This window comes from Liolophura sinensis, chromosome 7 (genome assembly GCF_032854445.1).
Source record: "Liolophura sinensis isolate JHLJ2023 chromosome 7, CUHK_Ljap_v2, whole genome shotgun sequence".
NCBI classification, from domain to species: Eukaryota; Metazoa; Mollusca; class Polyplacophora; order Chitonida; family Chitonidae; genus Liolophura; species Liolophura sinensis.
The window spans coordinates 56,132,807-56,151,909 of record NC_088301.1 but is presented as its reverse complement, the minus strand read 5'-3'; the positions used below and the strand labels follow the sequence as shown (position 1 = coordinate 56,151,909).

The window sequence follows — 19,103 nt, the reverse complement described above, 5'->3', positions numbered from 1 at the left end:
TGTTATAACATGTTGCTCATAAAGTTTTCAGTAAAGCACTGCCACACCTGAGAATGAATTGATGTATGCAGATTCACTCATTAAAAGCTGAGTCATTTGTACAGCAATATACCTGTGCAGTTTGTCTTGCTTTGAAAGGGTAATTTTTTTTAAATCTGAAGTGACATTGTTACTGTTAATGTTTGAAATGTATGTAAATGTATGATCAATGTATAAATAACTCCCGATGTAGTTTGATTCTGTCAAAGAGAAGTAAAATGATTAGCAGCCACCGTGCCAACTGTGATTTGTGACGGTCATGCCTGTAGGTTGCAATGTTGCATCTATATTGTGGTGAAGCTACTTCGTACCATGTCACACCAGATGAATCACATCCATGATGATGCTGCTATAATTAAATGTTTGGCCATTCATCACAGTTGCACAATGAGATACTTAGTAGACACCTTAGGATATGAACTCGTAAAGAACATGGTGCAAGATGAATTGAATTTGGTAATTTTGTACATCTTCATGAAACTGAAAAAAGTAGGATGTAATATTTTAGCTTTTGACAGGATGTTCTTAATCTATGATAATTATACAGATTCTGGGACAAGAAGGAATGTTTTTAAAAGCCTGTCCTTTTGCCACTGCAATATTGTCATATGAAAATAGTAAATGACCATGAAGGGAACCAACATGCTATGTTTTGTGGAATTTTCCATATAACACCACATTTTTTACTGACAATATTTGTTTAGGGTCATAGACAATTGATACAGGGGTACATTCAGATTATTCCTATCTTGTAGTGAAAACCAGTCACAATGTTCATATGCAGTTTGGGACAGTTTTGGTTTGGAAATTGAATGTCTTGTAATATGTGAAGCTGTTTGTGTTTAGTAAGTTGTTCCTAAGTCCATGTAGGCTTTGCAATCTGAACATCATGCATTGAGAATAAATTTGAAAGGCTTTTCCCATATTCTTGATAATACTATAATAGATAGGGGCAAATATGAAGGGTTTAAAATGATTTAAAATCTTGAAATCTTTAGAGATTCTGTCACTTTTGGAGTGACATTCATTGAACATGAAGTGAGATTCTTGAGGTACATGTACATGTGCCTACATGAAATGATTTCATTAATCTCTACAGACTGGCTGGTGTAATCATTCTAAAGAGATATTCAGGAGATAACGATTTTATCTGAATTATGTTAGGTAAAAGAGTTTTATTCAGTCAACAGACATTAGTTTTATTATCTCACTAGGACAGGTATGACACTATTGTTGCACAGTGGTGTCATGAAATAAAGTGGAAAATCTCACTTTACAGGTAAATCGTAAAGAATTCTGGTCACTTAAAAAGTTTCAACTGTTTGCTTTGTCCAAGGTTAAGGGTCCACATTATTTTTGGTCTGTATATTGTAATGCTAGAGAGATACTAGTAGCTTATTATACAGCCATAATAATTGATGAGGAAAACTACAATTTTGATTTATTATGTTTGGTGTTAAAGAAATCAGATCATTCAGTTTTGATATAATCACAATTTTATTAATATAACTCAACATATTTCTGGTATTGTGAAGACAAAAAAAAAGCAAAAAAAGGCAAAAAAAAAAAAAAAAACCCCAAAAAACTCCTCTATTCATTGTTTCCAAACATACCTGCAGCAAGGTAGGTAAATAAACACTAACTGCATATATAAATATGTCATAAGTTTTCAATGAAATAATAAAATTTTTCATTTACGATTGCTACAATGCATGGGCATCATGTTTAGAATAAAAAACAAATAAAACAAAGCATTAAAATAATCTGGTTGAAAGTTTCAGGTGTTGAACTACTACTATGTGTTAGTTGATTAAAATTCTCATCCAGCCTACTTGCTCTTACATGTATATGTACGTGATATGTTGGTGTACACAGGTACAGCAGAGATATTGGAAGACAACTGTCAATATTGTACAATTGGCTATCTATAAATTGGTCTCTTAGAGTACATTTGCGTCATATAGAATGTATATGAACCAAGTTTAGTTCACTCCCAATGATGACACACGCATGTGTATACATCTAGAGTGAGTGACATTTTTTTTTTACTTTGCCCTTTTTTCAGTTGAAAAGATAAACTTTCTTCTGGTCCAAGTTTAAAGTTTTGTGTATCTGAATTTAACTTTTCAATAGCTTGTGATCTTAATTTTGCCTTTAGCAGGCTCTGTGGTTGATATGGAAAGGTGTGTAAATGACATGGCAGGCTACAGGTAGATCACTTTGATCTGACTGAGGTTTACAGTACTCATTATTTTTTCAGAGATCTATTGATCATTATAACCTGTTACGTGTTTATGTTACCTTCAGCAAGCATGATCCAGATGTTGATTGTTTTTGCTGATGCCTACATCATCTCTGTTTGCTCTCCTTATTATCGTCTGAGTAGAATTTTTTTTACTGTCATTGTTGTTATTATTATTTATTTGATTATTTCTCTATCTTAGCTGTACACTTTGTGTGTAATGTTGGTGGTGTGGTGTTATTTTTTTTTTTAAAGGTTTTCTTGTTTCTGTTTGAGTTTCCCTGGTTATATGTACAACATTTTCTCCTCTAGAGGAGATAAACAATGGGCTATTTGTGTGTTGTTGTGTGGCGGGATAGATGGCCAGAGGGTTAGATATTCTATAGGTATGATAAGCATCTATTGTACTGGGGTGAGGGCTGAAGAATGGGGGAGCAGGAGAACAGACTGGTCTTTGTTCTCTTGTGAATGACCCGGGCTGCCATTCATCTCCTTACGTGACCGGCTAAGGTGTACCCAACCTGTAGGTACAAGAAACCTGAGAGAAATGCGAACAGCTCCTCTTTCATTGAAGCCATTTGCTCAAGATACGGTTACTATCTTCACCCAGATCTTCATGCTAGGCTGCCCAAATTTCCAAATCTCTAGATTCATTTGAAATACATGTAGTGAACCTCTATATTTTTTTTCTTACCTGTACTCATTCTTACTGCATCTGAAGATAAAGTGGTGAATTAATTTAAGCCCAAATTTGTATTAATTTGCATAAAACTGGTAAATGTAAGGTTTCTCTTTGCCTTACAATCAGTGAATGTAACTCATGTAATTTATGAAAATATGAGAACCATTATGAAAGCGTCCAAAGTTGCAAAACCTTATTTGCTGTACACTGCTTATTTGATGTCTAATGCATGTAAATCTTGGTATACCGGTACTTTTTTTTTGCCTTTACTTCTTAATCATAAACCTGACACTTTTAGGTGATAAGCTGCCCTTTTGTCATGCTCAAAGCATACAGATCATCTTTTGTGTCTTGTTTGTTCAGTTGGTTTTAATGCTGTACTTAGAATATTTCTTTTATATCTGTCAGGGAGTAGGTTTCTGGGTGGCGGAAACATAGCAGAAACTCATGAACCTCCTGAGAATACAGTTCATTTTTGTGCATCTCTTGTTGATACATGTAGCTCAGCAGTATTCTAGCAAAATTGTCACACAGTGTTCTTGTTGATTAAGATTGATACACTTAATGACAAAACAGGTATTTTGTATGTTACATAAAATATGTCTTAGCCCACCGGAAATTTGCCAGGCAGTGAATGTGAATGTTTTTGACCACCCTAGTGAAAAATCTCAGGAGAACTTGTAAAAAACGTACTTACATACATATTGTCATTGTCACCTGTGTGGAGGTGGGTTCAGGTAGGCTTCCAGGTCGACTGCCAACATGTTGACGGAGTGAAATGCTAATCATATCCACTTTGGGCTTGCTTTATTTTGGAAAACAAGGAAATAAGTAGCACAATCATACACTGAAAATTTTAGGCTTCATCACATTTCATAACAGTTTGAAAGTTATTTTTATCAGTGCATTGGTCAATCTTGTGAGATGAATATTTGCTTGTGGATCAGTCTACATTAAATAGGATTCATCTGAGGTGGAATGGTTGATTGATTTAATATACATGTGTAATGATGTGGAATTGTAATTAACCCATTCAGAGAAAGTCATTTCTGTCAACCCAAAGAAACACCATAGAAGTTCACCTGGCAGAATATGACCCAGTACATGTACGTATATGTCTAAGTAAAATAGTAACTCAGTTGCATGATTGGCAACTCCTGTTGCCCTTTTAAAAGTTGCTTAAAAGTTAAAAAGCTGTAGACTAGCTGTTATATGAGTGGGTATAATATGGCCTCCACATGGTTGCCAGTGGGGCATCTGTAGTATCCTGTTCTAGAGATGTCACCTTACCGGATGGGCTATTTGTTGACCATGTGCACGTTGTCCAGCACACATGTTACACATGCACATATAGGTTCGGTTCCTGCAGCAAAACAGGCGTTGCTTCCTGGTAGTTTGTGAAAAACTGTACTGAGACAGTACTTAACTGCTGGGCCAATCACTGTTGTTCACACGTGCTGTAAGTTTGTTGATCATGTAACATGTGCATTGTACATGTATGTGTCCATTGATGATATTGCCTGTGATCATGATAAGCGTTTAAAGATATGTGCATATATATATGTATGTATGTGCATTTGTATGTGTGTGCATGTATGTATATGTATGTGTATATATATATAAACCATAATTGCACTATGTACATTGATGTACATACAAATTGGTAGGGGGAATATTGATGCAGGATGTCTATTCAGTAAAACAGTTAGGCAGCTCATGCCTGTGCAGTGTTATTAAGAAAACTGTTGTGTGGTGTTCTGTGCTTTTATGCCATCACTAGGCCCTTCTGCCTAGAAATAGTGTGATTGATGAAAGAAGCTGTGTAGTTGTTGTGTCATACAAGATGTGGAGACTAGAGATATTGGATATGCCAAACACTGTGGCTGGGAATTGAGACGTGGAGAGGGAAGATGGAGAGGAGAGTAATGTAAAGTGGCAGGGCTTCACCTAACACCTACCACTGTTCCATGGGCTTACTCCTCAGAGGGTGAGCTTGTCAGTAAATAATACTACCCAGTGGTTTTTGTACATTGTATCACTGCTGACAGGGACATCCTGTCTGGTGATTAATTATCGCAGAAAGTCTGTTTTAGACATAAGGTTATCTCCCTTGATCAGGGTGGGGGGAGGGGGGGGACACACCCACGTGTTTCCAGGGTAACGGTGAAATAAATACGTTTACATATTGGGTCAAAGCGATACATGTTCAGACCGCGCTTTGGAGAAGTTTTCCTGAAGGCTTGGTGTTGCATCAAATTTTTAAATCAAATGCACCGTACGCTTTCAGGAAAGTGCCTTTTCTTCAAGTTATGTCTGTATACTGTCATGACTATAAACTCACATCTTTGTTCAAATGTAATACATGTGACAGTAAGTAAGATTTGGTGATAAAATTAATATGTCTGCTGGAAGCTATTATTCTGTATGAAGACTTCTTGTAAAGTTTACATACAGTGTAATTGTAAAACATTAACATAGTGAAGCAGATGAGACTCTTAACAAAATTATTGCATCTTTCTTAACTGTTTGAATGAAGGAAACTGTTCCATTTATAATATGTACACGAAGCATTGTTGTTTTTCAACATTTTTGTGTTTTCAGTTCATACAGCTTGGGCATATTTGACATCATCACAGTGTCTAAACTGAAAATCTGTATTAGGATGCTTTTGAAACCCAGCCTCTGTCTAAAAAAGCTTAAAGGCCCATTTGTATAAAGCCCTCTTAACGCTACGACTATGGCAACCAGGAGTGTAGGCATTATGTCACGGCTGTTAGGTGCTTGTAACGTGAAGTGGGTTTTGTACAAGTGGGCGCTGGGCTTGAAGTTTGCCAAGCCATCCACTACATGGGTATTGTGTATGTACTTCTCTAGAGAATCAGATGACATACATATATCGTGTCAAAGAATACTCTTCCGAATAATCAGTTTTTGAGTATGGCATTTAACATCAATCAAGCAAATAAATGAAGTAAAAGAAAAGGTACATGTACGATTTGGGAATGACAGTTTGTCCCTTGTGCCAGTAAGAAACAGATCTGCCCTGGCAGTACTGAAAGTGCCTAGGACGACCATGTGGAATAATACACAACCAGACCTGATAGCCTGCTAAGTAGTGTGCACATGTTCAGACAGTGTATCTAACAGAATAATAATAGTGGTTATTTAATGGTCTGAAGTATGGCCCCCCACTACTTTTTTCGCCTGTTGGTGACTCATCCCTGTAGAGTCCAGAGAGCAGCGATTTACTGCTGGTAAGCAGAGAGAAGCTCAGTGCCTTCACAATGTAACCACCACTTCTCACACATACCCTGGTATTACTGCCATGTGTTGGAAAGTTTTTTTTTTGTATGGATAGTATCAGACTGATACACTACATGTCATGTACATCTGTATCGAAGGAAGAAAAAATAGGTTCATGGGAGCTTCACATGCATTTATTGCATCTATTTGAGTTTGGGTTTACCGAGTTTAATTGAGGAAAAAAATGGTATCCCATCTTGAGCTAAATGGGAAGACTTAATAATTCTACTGAATTTTTTTTTAAGCAGTTTTGATGCATCAGTTTTCATGTTAATAAAGATTTGACAACCCACTGTGATTGAACAATTTTGGCAGGTGGCCTAGTTTTCTACTCTTGCTGTACAAATCAAACTAGGAGTTACATGGGTACATGCAATGGTATTGTCAAAATGACTCACTCGCAACTGAGATAAGAGTATTACTCAAATGTGCACAGTGACCTGTTGCTGTGATTTCTTTCATTTGATAGAGCATGTGTAAGCCATTTCCCAGAGATATAAGATTTCACAAATGATTAAACCTTTGACAAGAGGGATTAAATGGAGGGGAAATAAAGAGAGCTGTTTATACAGTGGCCTTGACAGTCAGTTTGCTTGATCACTATTGACAAGGCTCAAACTAATGTGGAATTCACACTCAGAGGTAGACTTATTGAAGTCATTAGCCTCATGGATAGGAAAAGAAAAATCAACACTAAGTATTAAATAAGGAATCATTTGTATTTTATAATATTGTTTTCTCCCCCACTTTATTGGTCTCAGAAATATGTGTTGACTTTAGATTCAGTGATGTAGAATTTTAGATCATTTGCTTGTCATTTGTAAATCATCCGTCATTGTAAAGATTGTTTGGCATTACATACTTTTATTATTCCATTGTTTGAAATGTGCCCTTTCTTGTTACATACTGTGTAGTTGGGGGCCTCAATAACTCAATTGATTAACACGCTAACCCTGTGTAATTACGCAGAAACCTCTTGCCAATGCGGTCGCTATGGGTTCAAGTCCAGCTAATGCTGGCTCCCCCTCACCTAATGTATGTGGGAAGGCCTACCAGTAACCTGCAGATGGTCGTGGGTTTCTGTCTGGGCTCTGTCTGGAGTACAGCATAAAACACCAATCAAATAAATAACATAAAACAATGTATTTGTGATTTCTGTCATACACCATCTTGAAAATATAAAATGTCATTTCACCATGTAGAAGTGAAAGGAATTCTAATGTTTTCACCTGAATTAACTTAGTTTTGTGTTTTTGGTGTGTTTCAGGAGATCTGGCCTACAAACGGGGGATTGACCATAGGGATTCTCCAAATAAAGAACTACCCACTAAGTTATCAAAGTATGATCGCATGAAGGATCGGCATGATTTACCTGGGACACTTAACTTTGATCAGGAACATTTAGCAAAGCTGAACAGTAAAAAATGTGCTGGCACCCAAACGTGAGTTTGTTTCTTCTTGTGTTTCATTCTTACAGATCACTCTCAAGTGTCCAACAAGGATTTTTCACTTTGGAAAAACTAGAGCTGGCAATGAAAAGAGAGAGGAAAAAAAAAGAGACAAATACAAAAGTTTTGAAAAAATGACGGGATTCTTTACTGCACATGTACAAAGTTGAATTGAAGAAAAAAGTGTTCATTTTGAAATCGGTAAGGCTGTATAGGGTTAATCTTGACATTGCTCTTTTGGATTTTTGCAAGTGGGGAGGGATGTGGCAAAATGCTGTAAAATGTAGTCCGTAAATAAAAGAAGTTCATCAGGGTTTGTGAACCGAACAGACAGTTCATCAGGACATAGAGATGTATATGTACAGCTTAGAAATAAGGGTCTGGTTGTTCAAAAGTATATTAAAAAATAAGTCAGGCTTAAATCTTAATACCAGCATGGACCTAATACAAAACTGATGGCTCTTTAGTCCACACTGAAGTTAGTGCAAGGTTAACTGCTGACCTGCTTTTGTACAACTGGGCCATGGACGTTTAAAGATTCTGTTGATGAACGTGGAAGGAGAAGACCTTTCATGTTCTTGAATCGCTTATGTGGCTTATACATTTACGTGCAAGTAGCGGGGGACAGATAGATGTATATCTGAAGATGCCATGAACTCTTCTCTTGCCTTGCTGTTGCTATACAATAATTTTGATGTACAATACTTCTCTTTTGACAAGTTTTTCACTTGAGGTAATACCTAAAAAATCTTTGTTTTTGAATTTTTTGTCTCTTGTTTTGTAAAATGTCTTTGGTAGAAGTTCACCTTTGAAAAGTTGAAGTGTTTCATTCAAAACTGTATTATTAATGTATTATCCCTGTAGATGTAATAGATCCAGGTGTAGCTTAGTGGTACTGTAGTACATAAATCTTGGCAGATATGTTGGCTGGTTGTCTTGGTGAACTCCTCCAACTATCTACTGATTTACAGCTCCTGGCTGTTAACCTCACATCTTGTTGTCTGTCGTTTCCTCTTCTAAACATATCACAATTACATCTCCACTCACTGCCTCACCGTTACCCCCAATAAATGCTTCTTACTGAGTGCCACCCTTCTCTACCATGGCCTCCAGTTGAACATGTAGCTTGTTTATGTCAGCACGTATTAGATATGATGACATGCTTCTGTGTTTTTCACCAGTGTATGTATACACCAAAAAGTATGTAATGTCTAGTAATTTATCACTGATTAAATTAACTAAAATTTAAAATGTGGGTATAATATACCATTAGGTAAGACATTTCTCATACCTGTACATCCATATATGTGGGATATTGATTGTTTAGATGTGCTTTTCTACCAATTGTTATGTATATTCGTGTTCATTTCTATATTTATCATCCCAGAATATAGGGATTTAGGGTTAGTTATTTCACAGAAATGTTCATTCACTCTCAAAGATGAATACATATATTTCTTGACGTGATCAATTTGAAAGTGAATTTGGCATTGGTAAATTATAATACAACACTAGACTGGTAAGTAAATTTTTATTTCATTCACCTATTTTCAAGGTTGATCTCTTTGTAGAAAACTTGAAGAGAGGGTCAATTGCTTCTATGACAGCTCATAAATTTTTGTGTATAGTTTCAATATCTTCTTTCAGGTCAAGGATCATATTAAATTATATTTTGATTACTTGTAAGTACATGTAGGTTGATGAAAAGAGGACACGTTAATTGATAGCTCACCTGTAAACCTAGAAGTTCCCTTCAACGACTTATCAAGAGATAACCCTCATTAATATTAATATGACTTGTAAGCCACCGATTTTAAGATCGTTTGATATAGCCATATTATCTTCTTTTAATCTGCTAAACCTGAGCATATAGGTGGAAATAAAAAGTTAATATTTAACTGTGGAAATACTATGATGATATTTTAGTTTCTTACTGCGCCTTTGTGGGCTTTGCGAGACTTTTTTTTCACTTGCGTCGTTTAATAAATACTATTTTGATCCTATCTCATGTGGCTATAAGGCCTTTGTTTGGATTAAGGTTGAAAATGAAAGGTTCAGTGCAATGTGTAAGCCAGTCGTCTTAATTATGTGAAATGATTCCATCTAGATAGACCAGAGGGGTTTGTTGTGAAAAAATTTACTCAAGTGAAGCCCGACTCTTGCTATTAAGTCTTGTGAGATTATGAATGTTATAAGTAATGAAATTGTTAAGGATAACTTGACACAAAGGGCAGGGCAGTAGTATTGGTGGGGCCTTTTAGAATTGGGTTAGGTTAATTCTGTGTAAAAATGATATATTAGGGTTCAGGCAGCCTGTACCACTGCCACTTGGGGTGCATTTACATGTACATGTTGGAGAGGGTCGACCTGTCTGCCTGCCTGCCTGCCAGCCAAGTCTGAGTCATACCTTCCCAGACGGATAAGCCACTGACACCACAAAACACATGCAAACAGTTATGAGGACTATTAAGCCCAATGCCTGGCAACAGGGTGAGATCAAAGAGAACATTGTACTAGTTTGAACGCTACCTGTAGGCTCCTGTTCTGATTTTTGTCTAATGGAGATGGCAACATTAAAATGCAATCATGTTCAGTAACACTTGTGAGGCAAAGTATGGTAGGTGATCGCTGAAGTGATACATGTGCATGTGTGAACTGTCTTAATTTATCTGGCTACCCACTTGTGGGTGTGGGAGGGAAGTTTTTCATTGTTATAGCAGACTTACCATAATCTTCAATATGTACACTTGTAAATATGCTGTTTGGAAAAATATACTGTAAATGCCTTTCTATTCGCTTGGTACTAACATTCGTGGATTTCGCGGCAAACACATTTCCGTGAAAATAAGTTCCATAAGTACTACAGTTTTAATACTTTATCAAACACGTTAATTAGAAATACCTAATTAGAATGCATTCCGGCTTTCACAAATCCTGCTTAATTGATCGTCATTTAATCTTAATGCTTACTTTTAAGGCGACTTAGCTCCGTCTAAGTATTGCCACAAAGCAACGTTGTTGTTGATTTATTGCCGCGGTTAGAGACATACAAATTGATAATTTGTACTAGGTGTGTGAAAGTGATACAATATACATATGATGAGAGAGGCCTATTCTTTATCGCCTGTACTTGCCTTCCAGTCAAATCACCTTTCCGAAACGCCCGATACATCACTTGGTGGTTTCCACACCTCAAACTTCGTTTTCATAATGATGATTTCTGAGAAATGTACTCAGATTTGTCACAGTTCACTCAGAGTTTCACTCACACTGCTGATGCATGAGAATTAAACAGTGGGATTTATTTATATCACATTTAATCTTTCCTCATCTACTGGAGTGAGTGACACAAGTATTTGCTAATACAGCAGGTAAGGGCTTCGTCTGACAGTCTTCAAAAGATTAAAAGCTTAGGAGGATTAACATTTGTCTGATCAAGTTACTGTATTGTATAGAATTTTTGTCGCATCTTACAGGCACAAACAAGTTTAAATGATAACATTGTTACTTCAATGCTTGAGTTGTTTTATTACTTGACGTTTCTTTATTGAAGTTTGATTTTCGAATATCGGTTGTCCAAAAATTCTGCTGAGATCGGCAAAAGTTGATTCCCGCGAATGTGTCTTCTTACAAATCCGCAAAAGTTTATGCCCACGAATGAAAAGGGATTTACAGTATATATTTGAAACCACATATAATGGAGATTGAGAATATGTAATATAGAAATGTGACATAGATTGTATTTAAAGTTTTTTGTATACTTTTAAGATATATAAAGTTAAATGTTTGGTGAGCATGTTGGAAAGATTACTGACGACCTTCAGATAAGTGAAGAATTCTTCAGTATGGTGTTAAACACCAACTTTATAAATAAATTTGACTTGCTGTAAAATTTAAGCTAAATGGTTTTACTGTAAAATTTAAGGCCTTTGCTGGCACTGTCAAAATGGTCAAACATAGTAAGCTGTAAATTTTTGTCCTAGCCTTATTTAGAAGTAAACATACACATCTGTATGTTAAGTTTAACATCTGTTATTGAATTTGTATGAGTTTACTACACACTAGTTTTAATCGGTGTTCTGTTAGACATTGTTCTTTTTTTTTTTTTTATTGATTTCCCCATTTGGAAAAATATCTTTAGTTTCCTGCATGAGTGAACCGTTTCTCTACACAGCTTTAGTAATGTATGTTGCATTGCTAGCATATGGCAATGTGTTTATAAGAACTGATTTAGGGAGGTGTGGCGCAGCCCACCTTTAATTGGGCAGTGTTTACTGTGTGGCAGCACTTCCTGTGCCATATAATCCCCTTCCTCACACTGACCCCTTTCCATGTGGGGTTTGATACCCTCTCAAGCACCATAGTTTGTTATATCATCCTACCCTATCTCGCCCATCTCACAGAAACCAAGGATGGGTTTTTCCCCCGATGTGCTAGTAATAACAGTCTGTTTCATAACATGTACATAAAGACACCCATGTGCTGTGGTCTGGGTTTGTTTGTTTTTTTCTCAGTGAATAGGATTTTGATAGCCTGCATGATGCATGTGTACTAAATACCTAAGTATATGTACTTCCTCTGCTGAGTCCTGAGCTGTGATAGGCTCAACCACTGAACAGAGCTGATATGAGGCATATGCATGATGTAACATATCAGCAGTGGAGCTCTGCTTAGTGGTTAGGTCAGAAATAGATTTTTAAGGCTATGTCTGTTATGAAAAGGAAAGGTTAGAAGTAGCTTCTAGGAGATGCGTGGTACGTGTAAGTGTTGGGACATGTACATCATGTATTTGGCGTCTTTCCGGGGGCAGTTAAATTATATTGAGTAAATGAATGACAAGTACTGCACAAAGTACATGCATTATATATTTCTTCATTTTCAACGTTATTATCATTTGTTGAAGGTGCATACTTTCATGTAATCTGAGGATATTCTATGAGGATATTCTATGAGGATATTCTATGAATTGCATAATTATGTTGATGATCCAAAATGCAGTTTCACCTCTAAAATGGACTTAAATTCTGGAATATTAAATAAAATGACTTACATCAAATCAAAAAAGAAACAGATAAAACACATTGCTACACTGTTTACCAATGTTCCACTCATTTAACCAAGCCCTAGACTTGTCCTGTAGCCTACCTGTTCAATCAACTGCTAACACCCATAGGTGTTAAGCACTCGCCTCGGAATCATGAAGTGATCTTAGGCGTAAGTCAAAATTTAATATCACTTTAAAATTGTTATTTCTTACATAACAAGATTTCAGTATTGCTTGACAACATAAATTCTGGTTAAGTCATTGTGATAAAAATGTGGGCTAAAATGAAGGAAAGGAACATCGCAAGTTTAATAATTGAAATTTTGTCTTCAGTCTAAGATGTTGGGGCCAGGTCTCAACCAAGCATTCTGTCCACATACATGAATAGAAGTTTTACTTGTTTTACGGTGAGTTAGGTTTTATGTTCATGGAAGACAGAGTGACATGATGGAGTTTTATTGCCATTACATGAACCTGTGGTGGTAAATAACAGTGGGCTTTATGGAAGAAATCCTGTGGAACACACATGCTCCTTGTAAGCACACACAGCTGAGGACTACGAACTTGATATACTGGGAAGTCTGACCGTATAAATCTTGTCACGATCAGAGCAATAGGCACATCCCAAGGGATATGAAATGCTGGACCTATAATCTTACAGCTGCTGAGGCAAACATTGTCAGACTTCACATGTATGCGTGCAGAAATATCATCATCAGATTTCAGCAGAAGTACCATACCTTAATACAATAAAAACACATGAAACTGTCACATACTTGACAATTTTTGTCCTTCATAAGAATTTATATGTTATGATAAATCTAATACATCTACATGTTTTCAGGTTTTGTATTTCTCCTCTCATCTGGGGAATGATGAGTTTTGGACCTTGACATTAGAATAAGATGATGTGCGACAAGTTAGTTGAGACTTCAGAATATCTATGAAGAAGTGTTTGGTTGTTGTTTATCAGTAATAGAGCTTTCTGTCAGCTAGACTAGATGTAATATGGAAACAGTAGTAATATAAACATGTAGATAGCAAGCATGACTTATTTAATTACCAGTACCTTGTGCATGGTACACCCTGCTGTTTTATTTTCTGGAAAAGTGTCAAAAACATGTGAGCAGATGCTGCAAAAGCAGGCGTGGGAAAAATCTGGCTTGGAAAAAGGCATCGGTAGACTTTTGAGGAATGCTTTGCAAGCTGTCTTGCTTTAGTGAGAGACACAGGGTGTGTTTAGACTGTAGTCTGGTTGTTCTTGGAGGCTTCCAGAGACTGGAACACCTGCTCAGATCAAGGGACTAGAGTCGCTTGGTTTTAAGTTCCGAGTGACATTTCGATGAACCTTTCCAGTGTTTCCTTTTGCACTTAGTCTTTTTCTGTTTTGATGGAGTGATCTTTTGCTGTTATTCTTGTAACTAATATACTATTTTTATTATGTAATAAAACCACCCATAGTGAATTATTGCATAAGCATCAATATTATGGGATGTCAACATCAAACTTTGGAGATGTATATTAACTTCATTTTCCATATTATTTATTGTTTTACTCTTTTCTTCAACAGGTCATTTTCCGGGTTTGTTGGGGATAGGTATTTACCTGAAGGATCTGTACGCCATGAGCCCTACTCTGTCACCCCTAGGTGTGCCACACCTCATGAAGTTCGTCAGCCCAGTCTTTCCCCGCTGCATAGGCGCAGTCCACCCCCTGCCTACCCTCATGGGGATGCATCCCAGAACATACCTCTTAATTTGTCTATTGGGAACAGCACAGGGGAGAACCATAAGCTGAGTCCCTTGCGACAACTCCTGAGGCCATCTGTAATCACATGCGCACCTGCAGGAAACAAATTCTCTGTTACAGACCACTCACAGTCATTTTCTGCAGCCATTAGACGAGAGATCAACTCTGGTAACTACATGTAGCTTTGGGATTTTTTGTTTATTTTTGATCCATAAAATGTCATCCTACAAACTGTTTTGTCATGTTAATATTTAACTAATATTTTGTCTTGATGTATAGCAAGATTTTTGCCTTACTTGTTTTTGCTACCAGGTATTAGCTCATTGCAAAGTGACCCTCACCACCACCACCCCCACCCCCAAAACCAATAAAAGAAACAAGAAATAGAACATGTAATTTTTTCCCTTATGATGAACATGATGAACACTTTTCCTTATCAGTCTTTGGAATGTTGAAGATTCTTGATGCAGACTTGCTCGCTATTCTGTTTAGACCCTGACATTCTGCCCATGTTTACAATGCCAAGGCTCTGTCTCATCTGTTCCTCCAGCAGCCCTGTTGCAGCTCACTTGGGTAGCTTCCAAGTCAGATCGAAACATCAGTTTGAGTTTTACATCTATGAAGTTATATGCTCTGCAATGTTGAAATAAACTTGCTTGTTTTTTAAGGGAGTGCTTTTAAATAAATGCAATACAGTCATGACTGATTATCATTTCAATGTATTTATTTTCAGTTGGTGGATGCGATCCTGCAATTGAAGAACATTTTAGACGGTCCCTTGGCAAAGATTACCCTGAGTGCCTCCCGTCAAAGTCATCCTCCAGGTCATCATCCCCCTTAGTACAGGCAGCATCACCTGGAAGTCAGTCCGAGAAGGCTGTCTCCATTACAGGTGAGCCCACAGGTCGAAAACAGGTTATTTAGGTGTGATGTGCTTTCCTGTGGTCCTCAAGCAACACCAGGTGTGGTTGGAAAAAAGTTTTAAAAAATGTTAATTCTTTAAGAAAACTCATAATTTCAAATTATAAAAGTTGTAATTGTTTTCCATAGTGGTGGAAGACATTTCAAGGGTGTTAGGGTACTATATGTACATGTAGTGTGCTTTAAGTGGGGATTGATTTTTTTCGTCAGATAAGGGTACACAGAAGTTGGGAATATTGCCAGAGAGAGTGATGAAAGTATTTGGAGTTAATTTAGCGATGCATTTCCAAGTCAGAAATGTGCTGAAGTTTCATGTAATAGAAAAAAAAAAAAGAAGAAATGACCATAAAAACTGGTGCAAACATGTCTGTGGCACCTGGTGTTGGCTGCTGACACTGAACCTCTCTTATATTATTTACTGTGCCTTTGGAAGAATGCCAAACATAGTGAAGCTGTCTGCAGAACTCTTTTCATTGCTGAGATGTACCTAAATGCATGTATGCATGAATTTAGCTACATTCAAGCAGAACAGCTTGTGGTGGCCTAATGGTTAGAGCATCCACCGCAAATTTGGGAGACCAGGGATCAAATCCAGATTGGGTCATACCAAAGACTAAAAGTGGTACTTACTGCTGCCTCGCATAGAACTCATAACTGAGAGGTTTAAGCAAAGAAACAGGACTGGTTGCCCTGATGTTAAAATAATGTGACTGGGTGTGGTGTCATGTCTGGTGTCTTCTGCATGATACTTCAGTGGCGGCAGCACTTTGACAGCATGGACTCACCCTGCCACAAGATGACACAGTAATGTATACATACCTAATGGCCCTTCGTTGTCATGTGTCTGAAAAATTGTTTAGTATGACATAAAACCTAAAGTATGCATACAGAACATCTACTGCAACCCCGTTAGACTGAATGTTTCAAAAGTATACTGGTCATTATTACTGAGTGTAGTGAATAAACCCAGTCAGATAAATGATATTAATGATTACAGGAAGTAAATGTACATGTACTATTGACTCATTAATTACTGTGTACTAAATGTTCATCTGCTACTACAAATGTGCCCAGATGTACTAAATGTATCTTTTATATATTTCTGTTGCTTGTTTGAATTTGCCCTTATGCTCATGCCATGTTTTATTCTGTTACAGGTTCAGTTGATGACCATTTTGCTAAGTCCCTAGGAGATTCAACGTGGTCCCAGATAAAAGCTAAAAATGACCCAGTTCCCTTTGATATGTTTTCTGGCTCAGTAGACGATCATTTTGCAAAAGCACTAGGTGACACATGGCTAAGGATAAAGGCTGAGAAAGAAACAGACCCAAGCTCCTCAACATGTTCTTCACAACCGGCCTCACCACGACAACATCCATCCATCATATCTACGTGAAATATATTCGCAAACAAAGACGATATGAACAAATCCATGACCTGAATGAAAGAGACCAAATTTCAGCAGAAAAGAACACTTTGACACTATCTGTGTGGATGTAGAAGTATGTGCGGACAAACATATTTTTGCAGTCATTTCATTTAATGCTTTTATGAAAACTTTTAATATATAATATATGTATACGTGAAAGGTCAATGATGTGCTGGTTGTACGACTAGCTGGCCAGTGATGTTATACAATAAAAGCCAAGACACACTTCTTCACAGATTGAAATATTGCAGAGGGGCCCAACCAAAGGTTGTCATTCTGAATCATTGGTACAGATTGCTCCAAGAAGAATGAACAGGTCATCAGGATCACATCTGGTTGTCTCTCTTTAGCTGTTGTGTTGACATTGAAGGAAAGATGAATGAGGTGATGTTCCCTGGAACGTGGAAATGGAACACTTATGCTTGTGATGAGAGTACTTTAAGTTAATGTCAGTTTCCTTTAAAATTACTCCTACATGAGTTTTTTATTTGCAAAATTTGCTTTGTTGTCCTGAAGAAGCAAGCATTCCCAGTGTGAAATTTTGGGTTGATGGAAAGTTGAAAAAACAAAAATGGCAAGCTGTAAAGGTACATTTGTATTGTGCTGAATTATTGTAAAAAACCTTTGTGTTAATGTATTTGTTGTCTTGATATTGTGCCACCTGATATGCTGACCAAGAATTTACAGTAAATGTTGTTTAATGCTGTTGTGGTTTTGTAAGATTATATAATACATTAATTATATGTGCCATTGAGAATAGTGGATTTCTATTATTGCAGAAGGTAAATGTTGGTGCCCAGATTTCAGCAACTCGAGTCAGACGGATTGTCAAGATGACTTCAAAGCGGTGATCCCTTAATGGTGGGTGAAAACCACTGAGCTGTATTTATTTTATGTAGTATTTATCTTTGGCTAGTGGCTATTTTTGAGAGATATTGTTACAAGATAAAACATGCAGTTTAAAGATTCCTGGCAAGTACCAGACAGACATGAATGAAATGTCTCTTTTTGCAAAGAATATTTTGGTGGGTAGACTTGTTCTGGTTAGGTGTGTCTTACATTTAGTAGGCTGGGGACTATGTTTGATGGAACTCGCTCAACTGTGAAATGGCATGTTAATATTAGAGAATGACATTTGGTTTGGAAAGAAGAGACTGTGGGTGTTTGTTGATTGGGTAATCTCTCCCCCCCCCCCCCCATAGAGGTGAGTCAATGTCAGTCATTTTTATGAGGTTTTCCCTGATTTGACAAAAGAGGACAGGGCATTCTTTGGAGTATACATGGACATGTTCTTACTGCCTTATATGCCTTTTAAATACATTGTAATCAGTGCCTTGTGGACTCAGACTGCTAAGTTTGCCGAATGTATAAAAAGTATGACGCACATATTTGCAATATTGTTGATGACTGTTAAGGTTTTTTGTTGATAATTTCAAAAAAGGCTGAATGTGTTTGAGTCGGATTATTGTTCAGAAGGTCTGTTTTATATCAGACAGTTGCATCTTTGGTATAGATGTCACTTTTGAAGGATTCACAGGTCTTGAAACCTTCATTTGTAAAATCCAAAAAGATGATTTTTCATTATTTGAAAACATGTTTGTATGTAAATATTTATCATTTCCATGAGCATAAAACGTGTTATTTTATTTCCAAAAGATGTACCAAGACATAGTTATGATCATCATCTTAAAAGCCCAGTATATATAGATATATATATATATATGTATGTATATAAAAAGCTCTATATATAAAATTATATACAACTAATATTGTAAATAGTTATATATTATGTATTTGTAGACACGTGATTCGTACGTGTCGTTGCTTGGCAAAATGCTCAATAAAGAATCTCAAAATGCATATTTATGTGTTTGTCTGGTGAAAGTTAACCTAATGGATGACCTGGTTGTTAGGGATAAAGTACCTGAGCTGTTTCACGTAATAATTTCATCGCAGTTACTTAAAAAGGCTATAAGGAGAGTTCTGGCAAAAACAACAATACAAAAGCAAAAAACAAAACATATTCGTTAATTAAAAAAATAAAATCAAAATTTATGAATAATACGTCAAATTAATGTCAAAATTTTTGACTCGTGCTTATAGTGTTAAAAAGTCTGAAAAGGTAATAATCCAACCACCTTTATTAAATTTAGGACCTCGATTGCCAATTTTGAATGGTGCACACGCCGGGCTGATATTTTGTGAAAGGTAATTATTTGAGTTATTCTAAAATACCAGCAAAACTT

The 19,103-nt window shown here is 36.7% G+C and overlaps 1 protein-coding gene across 3 annotated transcripts in view; it reads left to right on the top strand.

Moving 5' to 3' along the window:
* The window catches only part of LOC135470169 (transcription cofactor vestigial-like protein 4), a 45,921-nt gene extending 27,356 nt beyond the window's left edge, over window positions 1-18,565 (top strand). For all 3 annotated transcript variants that reach the window (XM_064748956.1, XM_064748957.1, XM_064748955.1), the window contains exons 2-5: window positions 7,534-7,708; window positions 14,329-14,675; window positions 15,241-15,399; window positions 16,586-18,565. In XM_064748956.1, coding sequence (XP_064605026.1) covers window positions 7,534-7,708; window positions 14,329-14,675; window positions 15,241-15,399; window positions 16,586-16,824 — 920 coding nt within the window. In that variant the 3' untranslated portion in view covers window positions 16,825-18,565. The remainder of the gene's footprint in view (window positions 1-7,533; window positions 7,709-14,328; window positions 14,676-15,240; window positions 15,400-16,585) is intronic.
* Window positions 18,566-19,103: the final 538 nt, after the last annotated feature.